At 44.7% G+C, this 17,801-nt stretch overlaps 3 protein-coding genes across 3 annotated transcripts in view; 2 read left to right on the top strand and 1 right to left on the bottom strand.

Annotated features, from left to right (window-relative positions):
• The window catches only part of kiaa1958 (KIAA1958 ortholog), a 218,481-nt gene that overhangs the window by 41,001 nt on the left and 159,679 nt on the right, over positions 1 to 17,801 (top strand). The window lies entirely within an intron of this gene.
• palm2akap2 (PALM2 and AKAP2 fusion) overlaps positions 1 to 17,801 on the top strand; it is a 158,777-nt gene that overhangs the window by 290 nt on the left and 140,686 nt on the right. Inside the window, exon 2 of the mRNA XM_079523956.1 lies at positions 10,696 to 10,960. Coding sequence (XP_079380082.1) covers positions 10,923 to 10,960 — 38 coding nt within the window. The 5' untranslated portion in view covers positions 10,696 to 10,922. The remainder of the gene's footprint in view (positions 1 to 10,695; positions 10,961 to 17,801) is intronic.
• On the bottom strand, positions 5,814 to 6,557 carry LOC306940257 (Golgi SNAP receptor complex member 1-like; the record flags this gene model as incomplete). Its single annotated transcript, XM_079525278.1, has 1 exon — positions 5,814 to 6,557. One exon carries the CDS (start codon positions 6,555 to 6,557, stop codon positions 5,814 to 5,816), a length of 744 nt encoding a protein of 247 aa, XP_079381404.1.

Genomic DNA, 17,801 nt, shown 5'->3' on the forward strand with positions numbered 1-17,801 from the left:
TTGAAATGTACTGTAATTCTGCAAACTGTTAATAAATATATCAATCAATCAATCAATTCCTTGGTAATGATGAGTGGCAATGAGTCCGGATGGAGCATCGTTGTTTTGTGTGATTGCGATTTGGAGACGGAGTTATTTAATTGTGACAGAGCTCAATGTGTTATTGAGTTCTGTTTTAAGTTCTGTTTGATTGTGTGATGCTGAGACTGTGAGACAGTCTGCAAGTATACTACTTGGTTAGCTCTGGTCCATAGCCCTAATGCCCTTTGCTGCCGTTGCATATAATGACTTCATTAATGAAGGCCTTAGAGCTATGGATACTTAGGTACACTTGAGGAGCCATTTACTTTACTGGAGTAAGATTTGGACGGGTTGTGAGTTTGTAATTCTGCTATTTTCAAAATATGTGTATAGATTTTAAACATGGCCTCCCCCTGGGTCCACAGTTGATTAGCTTAATGTGCAACATATCACAAATGACAAATCACAATTTATTGTATTTTCGACACACACGCATGCACACACATAAATGACGTATCACCCAGCTGGACGAAAATAAAAACCTGTGTACCAGGCTAGATCGAAAGTGACTGTACAATTGTGTTGTCTCATGTTTACACTTAAAAATATGTTAAATTATATTCATTGACACTGGGGAAGTTAAATTATTTGTGGGTCACCTGGGGTGTGTATCGTTAATCCGACGTCCCAATAATCCGACACCATTGTGTATATTCTATCTATTTAAACTAATAAACTGAACTAATAATTTTAGGGTGGCGGTGGCTCAGGGGTAGAGTGGCAGGATGTTAACCGCAAGGTTGCCAGTTCAAACCCGGGCTCCCCCAGAGTTGGTGTCGACGTGTCCTTGAGCAAGACACTTAACTGAACCCCTAATTGCTTCTGATGTGCTGGTTGTGGCCTTGCATGGTTTCCGCTGCCATCAGTGTATGTGTGTACGGTACGTGTGTGAATCTATGTGAAGCGCCTTGGTTAAAGGCGCTATATAAATGCACCATTTGCTATTTAGTAGTGGGGATAAAAAGTGAGAGCTCTAGGACTCGGAGCAGCAGTTTTACCCGGACAGAGAGCTCTATGGGACGCAGAGCATCAGTCGTACAGTACAGACAGCAGGTCATGGCCTACTTGTGTGCAAGGTGCAAGTTGGCAGTGTGTGTGAGTGCATGTCTAGTTGATTATGTTGTTGCCATGATGACACCATGCTTTATAAATGGCACTGTATGACAGCATAATTATTCTTTTCGAAAAATATACATAATTTAGTTTCTGAGATTTGAACTTAAAACCTTTGGTTTAGAAACCCCGGAGCAACACTGGCATGGAAGATGTGCATATTTAAAACTCTTCCAATCCTTGTGTTAAATTGCTTAAAAATGTCCTTTGTACAATATATGCAACATGCCACAGTCAGTTCCAATTCAGCTGGTGTTGTCAATTCTGATCTATTTAACTCAGCTGTGTGGTCTCACTGGTCTGTGTGCAAGGTCCTCGTTTGTATGTGTGTGTGTGTAGGGCACAGGCTGCCCCATGACACATTGGGATATAATAGGCCTATATTACATTATAACGAAAGAACGAAAATACATCGCATGGATGCAACTGGGACGTATCCTCAGTGATGTATCCCAAGGTCATCTGGGATTCGGGTCTCGCGAACATCATACCCCTCACTCAGGTGACCCAGTCCCGACTAAGGGCCGATTCATACTCCTATTTTACCGCTGTTTCGGCACTGTAGTGCCGAAATGATTTCGGCTCGTCAGAAATTTTCAGTAGCACCGAAGAGCCGACTTTAGGACGGTACCCGCCCCCCCCCCAAACCTCAAATGACGTCACATTGTAGGCTCTACAGAGCCGAACCGACTTTTATTCGGCTCTAAAATAGGAGTATGAATCGGCCCTTACGTCCCAGTAGCTACTAGCTACCCTCGATCAGACCCACTAGGTGTAGGACTAGTAGCATGCCAAAGTTTGTGCTATTGCCATTGAGAATGCATTGGGCGTTTAAGTTAAATAACTCAGAAACTACAAATCATTTCAAAGTAAAAAGTTCCAGCATTTGTCTCCACAGTAAGCTGAATTATAAAATGTGTGAATGGAGTGTGTGAAGTGAAAGTGCTTTTTTGACGTGCCAATATCTGCCATTGAGCCCCATTGTGAATTTCTCAAATTTGAAAGCACTATATTTCTAAAACTATGAAACATTTCAAAGATTTATTTTCAGGCAAACATGTCCACCGTAAGATGAACCTATTGGGGTTTCTAGGTGTAAGTATGTACAGTAGGACTAGTAGCATGCCAAAGTTTGTGCTATTGCCATTGAGAATGCATTGGGCGTTTAAGTTAAATACGGGGGGACATATTTTGACAGCAGAAACTGCCTGTCATAATTTCTCCCCCCTCCCTATTCCAAAGCCCAACCAGGTACATTATATATAAACTATTTTCAGCAATGGTACACTTATTTCTTCAGTGGGTAGATCTTGTTGAGCTGGTCATTTTGAAAGTAGATCTCACGTCATAAATGTGTGGGCACCCCTGATGTAGGACTAGTAGCATGCCAAAGTTTGTGCTATTGCCATTGAGAATGCATTGGGCGTTTAAGTTAAATAACTCAAACTACAAATCATTTCAAAGTAAAAAGTTCCAGCATTTGTCTCCACAGTAAGCTGAATTATAAAATGTGTGAATGGAGTTTCTAGGTGAAAGTGATTTTTTGACATGCCATAGAGCTGCCATTGAGCCCCATTATACATTTCTCAAATTTGAAAGAACTATATTTCTAAAACTATGAAACATTTCAAAGATTTCTTTTCAGGCAAACATGTCCACCGTAAGATGAACCTGAATAGGTTTGAATGGGGTTTCTAGGTGTAAGTATGTAGGACTAGTAGCATGCCAAAGTTTGTGCTATTGCCATTGAGAATGCATTGGGCGTTTAAGTTAAATACGGGGGGACATATTTTGACAGCAGAAACTGCCTGTCATATTTTCTCCCTATTCCAAAGCCCCCCAAGGTACATTATATATTTAAACTATTTTCAGCAATGGTACACTTGTTTTTTCAGTGGGTAGATCTTGTTGAGCTGGTCATTTTGAAAGTAGATCTCACGTCATAAATGTGTGGGCACCCCTGCACTAGGGAAAGACCAGGGCCACACAATCCGTGCCACTCCGGAACTACTATGCCGGGACTGAGAGGTACAATTCTGGCATGTGGAGGGACTAGGCTCTGTGGGTTATTAAAAACAATACTGAGTACAATTGTCCCTCCACAAGATGGCAGTATACACCATACTTTAAAGCACTTGTTCATTTGGCAGTTTCAACAAGTTTATAACAGTTTAAGCTTAGCATCTTCTCCAGTTTCTGCAGGCTCCTCCTCTCCATATTCCTCCTCCTCGTCTTTATCCTCTAGTAACAGTATATAAGATATGGAGATTATTAGCTGTATTGTTTTTGTTCAACTTTATTTACCCAGAGGAAATATTCTGAACATATGCTGCTCAGCACAACCAGCTTTATTATATCAATTTACAGATACAGACTGGTTAGGCGTTAGTTAGTCGTTCCAGGGTTCCTTGGGAGGTCCAGGGGGTCCCTATGCAAATGAGGAACATTATTATTTTCATCTATTCAAAGATCGAAAATCTAAAAATAGTGACAAATCTACAGTATGTGGTCCCTGTCCTGACACAAATTTATTTCAGATGAGGGTCTGCAGAGACTAATACAATTTGTGGGCCCTTCACATGAAGATATTTGACAACCACTGAAGGAAACTGGAGTGGAAACTGTCTATTTTTGAAACATTCTGAAATTTTATTTTATGGGTCTCTGGCACAATTTGTTTTCAGATGGGGGTCCACAGCCAAATACATATCAATTTGGCGGTGAAAATGTTTGAGAAACTGTAAGCATGTTAAGGTTAAGTTTGAGAACTACTGTAACGTGTCAGTTTCTAACAAACAACTCAGAATAACAGCCTTTACAAGAGCTCACCTCATCCCAATTAGGTTGTAAGCAGATGAAATGCCGAACATTTTCCTTGCCCGTAGAAATAAATGTCCGTAGTTGATTTTTTTTAAGGACAACCTCGGGCAAGTTTAGTGCACTTAAATGAAGACTGAGCATGGACTTGTTCCAGACCCCCCTAGAAAGCGGAACTGCACTAATAAGTATTTAGAAGAGGAAGGAGGCTGTGGTGGGGAATGAACGTGTGTTCAGTAGCTCTGCTCGCTGTAAATACTTTGACCTTTCAACCAACCCTTGTGCTGGGTTGGTTGACGTCATGTACGATTCCAATAACACACGTATACAATTACATGTCATGTACATGTTGAGTGTCTGGTTGTACTGCAACACAACGTAACGTGAACATATATACCGCATCATTTGAATAATCTTTGAAAGTTGATTGAACTTTATAATCCGGACCTTTTACTAGTACTACTAACTACTGCCACTACTACTACTTACCATGCGAGTACTGAGGATGCATGTGTCACCTTATAGCTTTTAATCACTTTAAACATTATGTTATTTTGGTTAAAGAAGTAGAGTAATTGTTTAAAAAAACGAACAAAAAAAATAGACAGTATTCAAAAGTACAAGCAAGTTTTAATTGTAACATCACTGCATTGATTTATGTGCCGCTTGTTTTTGCAATGCATTAACAGAACCTTATAGGCTCATTTGCCAGCCTTTCTCAGCACCTTGTAACTCTTAGACCATAATGAATGACTTGCCACCGACTTGCTTGTAGAACCACTATACTACACAAAGCCCATAAAGGCTTCAGCATAGAAATGCAATCAATTGAATCAACAAAAGGGACAGCCATTTCTCTGTATTTACAGTATATAGGATTGAATGTAAAGTCAGTCTTTAGCCTCCTTTTTCTTTATTTGGATCCAAAACCATGCCATCCCAGTTTATTGTACTGTCCAGGTCCTGGCTTAGTAAGGAAATTCAGAACAAACAAAAAACAAAAAAAATCACCCGTGTGAAGTGAGAGGCACTCATCATCATACATCATCACATTCCGGCCAATCGCAATTTGCGTCTTCACTTTTCTGCCCTCACTTTTTATCCTCAATATGTACTTTGCTCAGCCAATCAAATCGTCGCTATGGGGTGATCAGCCAATCAAATCATCGCTATGATTCAGTTCACACAAAGCTGGGCACAGGAGGGGATAGCACATAAGTACAGATAAGCAGAAAAATACTACAGTAGGCTTGTCGTGTGTGTGCGTGCGTGTGTGCGCACGTGCACGCATGCACAGCTAATCCTGCAAAATACTATGATTAAAATACCTGGGCTCACGGATCAATTCGACAGAGAAAGACCCTAAAAAGTAAGGAAAGTGCTCACGTGGAGTGAGTGCTCTATATGGCAAGGCCGGTGTGTGGAAATGTAACCTTCTCCGCTCCTTCTCTGCGATGGTAGTGTTCTACTATATGGCTGTGAATGCTCTACCCTGAAGCCTGGCCTGCAAATAGTCTTCATCAAAAAAGCCACTGGATTATTTTAGAAATTCATTTTTGCCTATATGATTTGCAACAAAATTGGGATGCCAGGCCAAAAGTGTTTAAAATCTAGTCCTACGTGGTCGCTCCGACCCCTTACTGGTGAGAGAATAGCACTGAACCACCAGTCCTCTTTGTCTCCCATTGCTAAGTACAAATCAGGTTAGTTTGGTTGGCTTAGTTTCCTGGAGGCGTCCATGTTAAAAAGAGCAGGAGTAACCCAGCTCCCTTTACGAAGCTGTTGGCCACTGGGCCTGTTGGTCAGCGCAGAGCGTACAGCAGCAGGAGAATGGTGCAGACACCCATGACTCCACCTAGGATGAGGGAGTCTCGCCTCTTCCGCAGGTTGATCCGTCGGATGAGGCTGTTGATGGCCGGGAAATCGTTGGAGAAAGTGTTGACCTTTCCCCGAATGGACTTGAGCACGCCCCTTTGCGAGGTTATGTTTTCCCTGGTTGCCATGGCGATAACTATTGCGTCATCCATCAGCCGGTCGGAGCTTCTCAGGTGTTCGTGCTCCGTCAGGAACAGCTCCAGTCTTCTGTCGTTCACCGCTGAGCCACTGTCGTACGTCTCCATGTCCTTTCTGACAGATCCTAGTAGTTCCTCCCTTTCCCGGATGGCCAATACGTTGCCTTTGGTTTTGTGGAATTCGCGAGTGTAGTCCTGCACGATGTCTCTGTGTCTCTGGAGCGTGTGCACGAGAGCTGTGTTGAGAGACGCCGCGCCGCAGTTGCTGGTATACTCTGCCATCTTGTCATTCACTGCAGCGAGTCCGACCAACAGTTGTTCAATCTCTGCTGACATGGTGTCAAAGATCCTGTCCTGCGTTGAGTTGTTGAGCAAAGGGGTCGTCGTGTCTGTCAGTTTTCCTCGACGCCCATCACCGGAGCTGCCGTAGCCGGCGCAGAGTTTACTGAAGGAGACCAGCTTCTGGTCCAGCTGGTTCTCCAACCGCCTGGCCTGCCTCCGCAAATCCTCCCAGTAGTTGCTGCTTCCTGACATCTGTCGTTTTCGAATGGTGCGCTCATGAGCAGCATTCAGTGGAGAAGATATCTCCTGCAGATAAGCTCTGCCATCTGATGACGTCATCGTGATGACATCAGTGTGGAACTCCATATTTGAGCTAAATTAATTCACAAACGACCGCCTGGTCACTGAGGCCAGGTAGGTTATGGGCAGCATTGATTGTATGAATATTGCACAGACACAAGACATTGATTTGCTGGAGTGTTGCAAATATGTACGTAAGTAGTAGCAAAACGTGTTTAGTAGAAAATGATATATGAAAGACATTGTAGTCAGGCATGGACTTTGTAGTTTTGTGTATGAGCTACTGTTAAGAGTTAAAGGGAAACTTCACCCTTTTTGCAAAAAAAATACATGTTAATGACGTTTAGAACACTTTCCTGGGGGTCTTTATGTGTAATATGTGTTTTTAGATATTTTAGATTTTAGCAGTGAGCCCAGTGTCTGATGTCATCGACACTGGGCTCACTTCCTTCCTTGACTACATGTTGTCAGCCCTCCCCCTATCCACAAGGAGGAGCAGTGCACCAAAGCATTATGGTAATTGTAGTCCAGGAAGTAAGTGAGCCCAGGACACTGGGCTCACTGCTCAAATCTAAAATATCATATTATATTATAGTTCAGACACATTTTGGGTTCTTGGCCAATCAGGATCGAATGTGAAATATTGGACAGACCCGTCTTGATCACATGACAATAGAGATAATGCGTACCGATTTGGGTGATGCTTGGACAAAATCTTTAGGAGTAATGTTAAAAAAAAGACATTGGCCTGCTGTTGGCGCTATAACAGACAGAGCTTCTGCTCTGATCTCCAGGGAGTGTGTGCAGAGTTTCGCATTGAATGGTGCCGAAGTCTCGGAGATTAGCTGTACACACACAGACAGACACACAGACACACGCACGGAACCGACAGGGTGAAAACAGTCTCGGCCACGCCTTCGGCCTGGCTGGGGACAAAGATATTCACAGTATGGTGCAATATTATTCACTTCCTTGGCCTATTTGCAGCCTGTACTGTACTGTACTGTACTGTACTGTACTGTACTGTACTGTACTGTACTGTACTGTACTGTATGTGCTCCGCAGAGCACCCCAACTGGGATGATGTCGGCCCTTTAAAATAGTGCTTCTCAAAGTGAGGTCCGGGGACCCCAAGGGGTCCTTGATAGGGTTCCAGGGGGTCCCCATGCAAAATTCACTTTAACCACTTTATCCCTATTTTCGGCTTTCAACTTGACGACGTGAGGTTGTAGATCTGCTATTTTTGAATAGGTGGGTGGGGGGGTCCACAGTCAAATCCTATAAAAATGTTTTGGGGGGCGGGGGGGGTCCTTGACATTAAAATGTTTGAGAAGTGTTGCTTTAAAGCTCTGCTCAAGGAGTGCGAGCCCAGCAGGGAGGAGCCTGTACTAGGACCATATCTGCAGGGTCCCGGGAGGAGGAGCCTGTACTACGACCATATCTGCAGGGTCCCGGGAGGAGCTATTCCTGTAGCAAGAGGGTGATGGCCCCACATTGAATGCTCTGAGCGGCAGCCCAGTAGAAGGATTTCAGGATCTTCTTGTGAGACTTTCCTCAGCTGTGTCTGCTGATATGTAGTTCCTGGGACCCCCCCCCCCCCCCCCAGAAGCAAAGATTTGAGTTAAAAACGTTCACTCTCAAAGAATATATATTCAAAGATTTGCGCCACATTTTCACGATTTTTCAAAAATAGCAGATCTACAAGCTCATAGCGCGCCACTCGGTGGCGCGCTATAGCTAAATTATAACACACCAAAAGGGTTCCCGCCCAAAATGGGTTAAGTAAAAGTATCAATACTGCAATATAGACATACTCAAGTACTTATTACGCTGAATGTTCCATTTCAGCCCAGTAGAAGGATTTCAGGATCTTCTTGTGAGACTTTCCTCAGCTGTCAGTCTGCTGAGGCTTAGCTTTCTTTGCCACAAACTCATTTTCCATGACAGGTCCCGATGTGCACACGAGGTCTCCCGTTGTCTTCTTAGAGATTTTTCTATTGATTACTTTTGATTGATTGTATTTTTTTGGAGAATAAAAAAGGAATTGATTACTAGTGCGATTAACTACTGAAACCCTATTTTATACAACGGATGATCTACAATAACGACAGCTGATTTACAAGCTCAGGAGGTGAGACATTGTGAGCTTGTAGATCAGGTATTTTCAATATTCTGGTATCAACTTAGTTAAATTTGCATTTTCTTATCCATCCATCAACTACTTATCCGGAATAGTAGTTGATGGAACATTTTGAAACATTTTCAATGTGTCCACTATTTTTCAACACATTTTGAGGAAAAATATGAAATATGCCGTTGACCATAAAATACATTATTGTGTTTTGTGTGTTTTTTGTCTCATCTGCCCCGTGCAATTTCTGTTTACATGCCTAAAATAAACCTCACAATTAAATCCGTCCCTGGGTGTACATTGTGTCCTAAAAGTATACTGCTGCCAAGTTCACTGCCAGCCAGGAGTCTGTAGAATGCACCCAGAATCAATATTCAATTATTTTGTATTTATTTCTTTCGCCTTGCCTAATTTCATTTGTTGATTCATCAATTCGACGCTTCATTGGCTCTTTGGCCCTGCATAGCGGTTTCTTCAATTTAGTAGCCTATAGGATTCTGGACACCTTTCAACGTCACGACTTTCCATTGGTGGAAAAAGTACTCAATGTTATTATTATTTAACCCATTTTGACCTGAGATCAGATTCTAAAAATGTCTTCCATCCTGACAGTTTTCTGAAAAAGCTATGTTTCTATGTCAGTCGTTCTTCGATTTTTCAAAAATAGCAGACCTACAAGCTCGTAGCGCGCCACTCGGCGCGCTATGAGCTTGTAGATCTGCTATTTTTCAATAGCTAAAGCATAACATAATGCTAACACCAAAAGGGGTTCCCGCCCAAAATCCCATTTAGGCCTGTCATCGAAATTTAAAAAATGTTTTCAAAATCATGACAGTTTTCTGAAATACCTATGTTTCTATATCAGTGGTGCTCAATATTTCATGTCAAGGACCCCAAAAAGTATACGAAAATATGTAGTTCCAGACCCCCCCCCCCCCCCCCCCACAAAGATTTGAGTTAAAAACGTTCACTCTCAAAGAATATGTATTCAAAGATTTGCGCCACATTTTCACGATTAAAAAAAAAAAGCAGACCTACAAGCTCATATGAGCTTGTAGATCTGCTATTTTTCAATAGCTAAATTATAACACACCAAAAGGGGTTCCCGCCCAAAATGGGTTAAGTAAAAGTATCAATACTGCAATATAGACATACTCAAAAGAACCAACAGTAAAAGTACTTATTACGCTGAATGTTCCATTTCAGGTTTTCAAAGGTATTAAAAATCTTTGGAAAATAGCCGATCTACAAGCTCACAATGCACATTGTGAGCTTGTAGATCGGCTATTTTCAAACGAAACCTTCATGAACCTTCGTGAACATTCTGCAGACAAATGGCAGATCTACAAGCCCACTAGTGCCTTCTGTCTTGGCCGTGCCGTGTTGTTGTATGTATAGATCGTGTAGATCTGCTACTACTTTTCGCAAACAAATGCACAGACCTAGAATCGAGCTCTGGGGGACTCCAGTCAACTAAGTAAGTACAGTATGTAAGAAGAATGCTAATTTGGACATACAGTACAAGGTTTCCATTTGACAGCAACGACATGTAACCTACATTGTCCCTTTAATTATGGGGAGTATACTGCAATTTCTCTGAGTAATCTCTGAGAAATGTACCCTCTTCAGTGTTCAACTAACACTCAAGGGGTTTCAGAGTGAAGCGTTTTAGTACTCCATTCAAAGTGCTGACTGCAGCATTTAAGGTCAGAGTGGGAAAAACACTGATCTCTGGGAAGCTGTTAACTGCTCCTTTTTATTACCCCGTACAGCCTTCCTCCCACACAGCACCATCCTCTTCTTCACCACCGTCCGCAACCCTCTCTCTCTGTCTGACGCTCCTCTCTCTCTCTCTCTCTCTCTCTCTCTCTCTCTCTCCATTTTATTGGCATCTTCTATACACCTGTCTCACACACGCACGCACGCACACGGACGCACACGCACGCACACACAGAGCAGGGAGATGCAGGCGCTCCCGTGGTGGTGTGCGGGAGGGAGCGGACGGAAGCAGCCGCTCTGACACGGCGTGGTGTGACGGACGCATCGCACGACAGGAGGACGGGAGAGGAGGAGGAAGAGAGGAGCATACATCCCTGAAAGGAGGAGGACAACGGAGAGAGAGAGAGAGAGAGAGAGGGAAGAGGAACAGACGAAAGACTATAGAAGGGGAGGAGAGACGGGCAGCCATGTCAAACGAACCTTTGGAAAGGAATGGTACAGTGGTGTGAGTAGCACTAATTACTATCTCTCTCTTTCCCTCTCCCTCTCTCTAACCATCTGCCTACCTATACCTATCTATCTATCTATCTATCTATCTATCTATCTATCTATCTATCTATCTATCTACCTACCTATACCTATCTACCTGCCTGCCTTCATCTATCCATGTATGTTGTCCCTCTGGCTCGCCCCTTCTCTCACTCTCTCTCCCCTCCTCTCCATCCGCGGGAGGCTGTGTTGTCATGGGAACGGGAGCTCTGTCATGGTGAGGCTGTGGTGCTCAGTCATGACTGGGAGACGCGGTATCGGCTACACCCCTCTCCACCTCTCTCGCTTTCATCCCCCTCTCTCTAAGATATCTCCCTCTTTTCTACAGTTCACCTCACTCTCTCTCCCTTTCTGTCTCTATCCCTTATCCCGTAGCTCTTTCCCTCTCTCACGCCTGCTCTCTCTCTCTCTCTCTCTCTCTCTCTCTCTCTCTCTCCAGCATACTGCACCCCTTCCTGTCATCCTTTCCTTTTCATGCCCTCTCCCCTGCCTCCCCCCCCCCCCCCCCCTCTCTCTCTCTCCATCGTTCTTGCACTTCCTCAACCCATCGGTTTCTTTATGTCTTCACAACATGCGTACTGTGTGCGGGCGTGTGCACGAATGACTGTCTGACTGTCTCCATGTGTTACATAATTATGTACTGTATGTATGGGCTGTGTGTGTGTGTGTGTGTGTGTGTGTGCGTGTGCGTGCGTGTGCTGGTTTCCATGCAGCAGAATGCAGACCTAGCTCTTACACTGTAAAATCTTTAGTGTTTATTTAACACTAAGCGTTGGTTACAAATGGACCTGCGTGGGCCTATTTGGTGAACAAACCGTGACTGAAAGGAAAACGAAAATATCAATCTGCATTATTTTATATATCTTTTGATAATATACGTACATTTTCAACAACCAAAAGATGACCCCTGAAAATATTTTCATTGGACATTCTTAATATCAGATAATGTTCTGAATAGAATACAATCCCCCTGTTTTAAGTTTAGGTCAGTAAATCATACTTTATGTTGATTGGTCAGCATATTAATATCACACACATGAATATGTTTGTTTCCATCATAGCCAACACTGACAGTGAGTGAACCTCCTATACTACTGTACTATGTAGTACTACAGCGGTGTCGCTTGCCAGAAAGCTCACAATGCATAATGTAGAATGGTGCAGTCGATACACTTGGCCAGTCACATGTTCAGAGTGCTGATCAGAGTACAGTAGTAGTTTGAGAGAGATTAGCGCCGGCCAACACACACACGCACACACACACACACACGTGCAGCTCTGCTTAAAGCAAACTGCAGTCTGATACTCTGATAGTGAGTCAAAATGCCCGATCACCAAAAATCAGGGGCTCAACAAAGAAAAGCCTACAGAAAGCTACAGAGAGAACAAGAAAAGCCAGATTCTGATTTGCCTGTGTCATAAATAATTATAATTAAAAAAAAGTCAAACTGTAAAATTTCACAAAAAATATCAAAATAATTATTTTGAAGGTGCTGTTTTGTGCACCATGCATCCTTCCTTTTGCATAACTGAAAGCGATTGACCTGATGAAATGTGCACTTGATAAATCACACTGAATAATACATACAATGAATGTACTGTACAGCAGGTCAAAATGAGAATACAATTTTAGTCTCCCTGACAAACATAAACTCTGCTATCCACCTGCGTGAGAATGATTTCTTAAACTATCTTTATAGTTATAGTGTTTGGTGTGGACGGCCTTTTAACACAAAAACGGGAGAAAGAGGGGATCAAAGGACAGGGCAGCGCACCCCTAGCAGAAGCTATCCATTCTTTAAGCACACAGCATAAAGAGTTGGCACACAGACAGCGAACAGATATATGGCAAAAAGGGCAGAACGGGATCTTCTCCCAGGGTTATGAGCTAGCTGTGCCAGCTGGCTGATTGCCAACTAGGTCCAGGTGCTGTCAATCCACCGACCACCTCCAAAATACACTGGGCACTGCCAGAAAGAAATACTAAGTAGCAGTATTAAAGGACTACAGCGCTAATGACCTAGATTATCCAGGAGGATAGATATTATAGGAAATAATAATCTCTATTTGAAGCCTGTGATGATAGTGCTAAAGGTGGGTGGTGGTGAAGTGGGTGTGGCTGATGGAAGGTGTTGTCCCCTTTGTCCAATATTCCCCAACTACCCGTCCCTCCATTTCACGCTCTCTCTCTCTCTCTCTCTCTCTCTCTCTCTCTCTCTCGGTCTCCCTCAGTCTCCTGAGTTGTTCACTGATTCAGCAGAAACATGAGATATTGTTTGTGGTCTTGTGGAGTGAAAACATCACACTGGCGGATAGCCCATTCTCTGAAACATACACGCACTCGCGTGTGCGCGCGCATTACCGCCGGCACACACCAGGGAATGTGTGTGTGACGCACGCGAGCCTCGCCATGTACACACGCATAAAAAAATGGAACCAATCCTATTTTAAAGCCTGTGTATACGGGGCTCGTGCTCTCCACGCGCCTGGTGTAGCCGGTGTTATTGATATCAATTGGATCTTTCCAAACGCACTGTACGTACGCACGCAGTAAATTCCATGAATGCGCACGCTTTGAAAAGCCTGGTGTAGAGTGAGTATCAGAGTGAGTTAAATTCACAGAGAGAGTGAGTGACGCACACGTTTTGAGCTTGTAGATCGTCTATTTTTGCTATGACAGAAATATGCAATGTGGCCCTCTGGAGTGAGTGTGGAAATAGTGGCCCTCTCCATCATCAACTCGTCCTCACCCTGGCGTAAATCATTCATTCACAACTGTCTTTTTATTTTTTCATAATCGCAGAGCAATCATCCCTCCAGGGGTGATGGATTAGCTTCCCGTCAGGCTGGCCAATTACAGCACCCCTGCTTGCTGGTACAAGTCAATGTTAATTAAACAACAAATATACATTTATTAACGTGGCAACAAACCAGCAAATCATAAAAGACCTTAATAGCAGACCTAAATAGACCTTAAATGCAGATTCAGCTCAGTCCCAGCTGTCTTAAATCAGTCTCTTTGACCCCTGTGACAGATTTTAGATGCAGATGATCAGAAGAGCTTTCACCAAAACTAAAGCCTGACCAATGCCCAATTTTGGGCATTGGTTTAAGTGGTGCAACCACTTCCTTAAGTAGCTTTGTGTGTGCCTGGGTGGCTGGCTGGCTGGCTACCTGTGTCTGAGCACGGAAATTGCATTTGGTTGGTTTTCAAAAACAAGTGTCACTGCTGTGCAGCCTAACACACACATACATATTAACTGTATATATGATGATTTCAGGTGTATCAGTACAGTACAGTAGCGGGACCCCCTGGGGACCCCCACATGGTAACTGTCATTTCTCGACCGTTTCGGACGTGGGGCGGCTCGCCGGAACCGGGCCAGCACCATGGGCGCGTTCTTGCTCCCACACGGAGTTGCACCACTTACTTCACACGGGTGTGATTTTTTTTATAGAGGGATAGACAGAAGGGTGACAGGAAATGGGGAGAGAGATGGGGGGGGGGGTTGCCATCGGGAGTCGAACCCACAGCACACTGCCAGACTGGACTTACCAGCCAGGGTGCCTGGATCGCTGAGCCACGGCCCAGGCCAGATTGACCAATGTTCTGACGGATATTTCGGGCTCTATCGCTCTAACCAAAGCTATAGTCTCTAGACTGAAAGCCCTGACCCACCAAGCCTCCCTTTAGCATCCTGTGGCTGTCAATCAATCGCCTATAGATTCTGAAGTGTGTCCCCTGAGTGATCATGATGAATGGGCCCTGGAGGACGTCCATGAGGGAGAGCTGTCTGATTGGCTGTTTGGGCCCTGGAGGACGTCCATGAGGGAGAGCTGTCTGTTTGGCTGTTCACCTGGAGGACGTCAATGAGGGAGAGCTGTCTGTTTGGCTGTTCACCTGGAGGACGTCAATGAGGGAGAGCTGTCTGTTTGGCTGTTCACCTGGAGGACGTCAATGAGGGAGAGCTGTCTGTTTGGATGTTCACCTGGAGGACGTCAATGAGGGAGAGCTGTCTGTTTGGATGTTCACCTGGAGGACGTCAATGAGGGAGAGCTGTCTGTTTGGCTGTTCAGGGCCCTGGAGGACGTCCATGAGGGAGAGCTGTCTGTTTGGCTGTTCAGGCCCTGGAGGACGTCAATGAGGGAGAGCTGTCTGTTTGGCTGTTCACCTGGAGGACGTCAATGAGGGAGAGCTGTCTGTTTGGCTGTTCACCTGGAGGACGTCCATGAGGGAGAGCTGTCTGTTTGGCTGTTCACCTGGAGGACGTCAATGAGGGAGAGCTGTCTGTTTGGATGTTCACCTGGAGGACGTCAATGAGGGAGAGCTGTCTGTTTGGCTGTTCACCTGGAGGACGTCAATGAGGGAGAGCTGTCTGTTTGGCTGTTCTGGCCCCAATGGGCCCTGGAGGACGTCCATGAGGGAGAGCTGTCTGTTTGGCTGTTCAGGGCCCTGGAGGACGTCAATGAGGGAGAGCTGTCTGTTTGGCTGTTCAGGGCCCTGGAGGACGTCAATGAGGGAGAGCTGTCTGTTTGGCTGTTCACCTGGAGGACGTCAATGAGGGAGAGCTGTCTGTTTGGCTGTTCACCTGGAGGACGTCAATGAGGGAGAGCTGTCTGTTTGGCTGTTCAGGGCCCTGGAGGACGTCCATGAGGGAGAGCTGTCTGTTTGGCTGCCCTGGAGGACGTCCATGAGGGAGAGCTGTCTGTTTGAATGGGCCCTGGAGGACGTCCATGAGGGAGAGCTGTCTGTTTGGCTGCCCTGGAGGACGTCCATGAGGGAGAGCTGTCTGTTTGGCTGCCCTGGAGGACGTCAATGAGGGAGAGCTGTCTGTTTGGCTGTTCAGGGCCCTGGAGGACGTCAATGAGGGAGAGCTGTCTGTTTGGCTGTGCAGGCTGAGCAACTCAGAGCACCAGAACAGAAACAGATAATAAGAGGGCACATTGTCTTCCCAATTGTGGAATAATAACCCCATCCTTAGAATAGAGGGTATGCGCGTGACATCATCGTACCTGGAAGTTACGCGGGAACGCCCACTGAGTGGCAAAAAACTACTTTCTGGCCTTGACAGCCCATTCATCCAAACAGAAAGGTCCTGACTGATTTTCTTTAAACAATGTTAAACTCACCAACATTGCAGCTGTACGAAAAGCTTGAATTATCCTCTTTCTATCTGCAAAGTTTTTGTTTCATAAAAATCCACCATAGAAACGCTATGAGCTACTTTCTGTCAAGAAATGCCCTGCATTTGATTATTTTTCTAAGTGTCAGAGTTTGGCAGTGCTTGTTTCAATAACACAACATTTTGCTGCCTCCTGCATTATGTGACATTTAGAAACAGGTGGTACGCAGGACGGTTGAGTGATTTCCAACAAGCGCTTCCAAACTCCAACACTCCATGCTGCTCAATGTTTTGCCACTCAGTCTAGATGAGGGGGGCGTGTCCTGATGGGAAAATCATGCATGTGCATATTCTCTATAGAGCGCCGCAGTCCCGCCCCCCTTTCAGAACGCCGAGGGCACCAGGAAATAATTCCCCATAAATTTTCCCCATAGACGTTCCAAAAAGTATTTATTTAAAGACCTTTAAAGCCTCGGACAAAGGCCTCGGACAACAGCCGAGTTGACAAATCATGACAATAATCAATTTTTTGGGGGCGGAACAGATAATTGAAATTGTTTTTCCATCTTTCTAATAATTTTTTCGGCCCAAAAATATGTGTTTATGGTCAAATAATAGTAATATTATTTGTAAGGGCCAAATGACCACCAGTGTCAAACACATTTATGTAACCTTGGGGGGCGCTGTTGTTCACTTAAGCGTCATGTTCACGGTCATGGTGAGGGAGGATTGACCCGGAAGGGCAAATGGCTTTGACCGCAGGTACGTCACCACTTTCAAATGTTGTGAAGCGAAATGGTTGTCAGGGTTCAGTCTGTAATATTTGTTTCCGTAAATCTATTCTAATTATACTTTCTGCTTCTGTAATCGCAGATCTGATGCTGTGCACACTGAGTGGTGGAATAAATACGTCAAATGCATGAAGAGCGTGTGTGTGTTATTGAGGCGGACACACACACAACAACAGTACAGCATTAGTTTAGCGCGTCAGCCAGGTCCAGCTACGGATCAATCCAAGAGAGATCCGTATGAGACGGAGGCTCTAATATAGTCAAAGCCTACAGCACCAGTTGGACCTTTGAGTTTGTAAACTGCGGGAGCTTGGCTGTGTTCGAGACGAGCAGAGGCGACGCGAGAGGACGCGCGAAGGGAGCCGCTGTTGCTTAGAGTTTGAAGAGGATTCCGCTGTTTGTTACTACGCCAAGGGAACACGTCTGTCTGCAGCCGTAACGAGGGGCTACAGCGCTGATCTGGAGCTTGGCTGTGGAGCTGAGCAGTGGACCACTGGAGCGGTATTGGACCGCACGGCGCTCACCATAAGGAGGAGGAGGTATGATTGTGTAGCGCTACATGAAATATGGCCATTTAGATTGTGCGCGCACACATTATAGCCTGACTTAAAGAGCGTAAATCCATGGTTGCTGAATTGCGTTGACAATTGACTTCTATTGTTGCCTGCCTGTCCACTTAAGTTTGCACTGCCACTGACTTTATTTTTGTGCAAATTACGAACTGTCGTTTGACTCACTGACTATTTATTAAGGATGAGGAAACACAGTGTGGCTTCGGGCGTTGCCCAGGAGACGGACTTGCGCTCCACTGTTAGCAGTGACGTCACGGGCGGGGTAGAAGATCAAACGGAGAAACGAGTGGTAAAAATGACTGCAAAAGCGA

Source organism: Electrona antarctica, assembly GCF_951216825.1.
Source record: "Electrona antarctica genome assembly, chromosome: 16".
Classification (NCBI taxonomy): domain Eukaryota; kingdom Metazoa; phylum Chordata; class Actinopteri; order Myctophiformes; family Myctophidae; genus Electrona; species Electrona antarctica.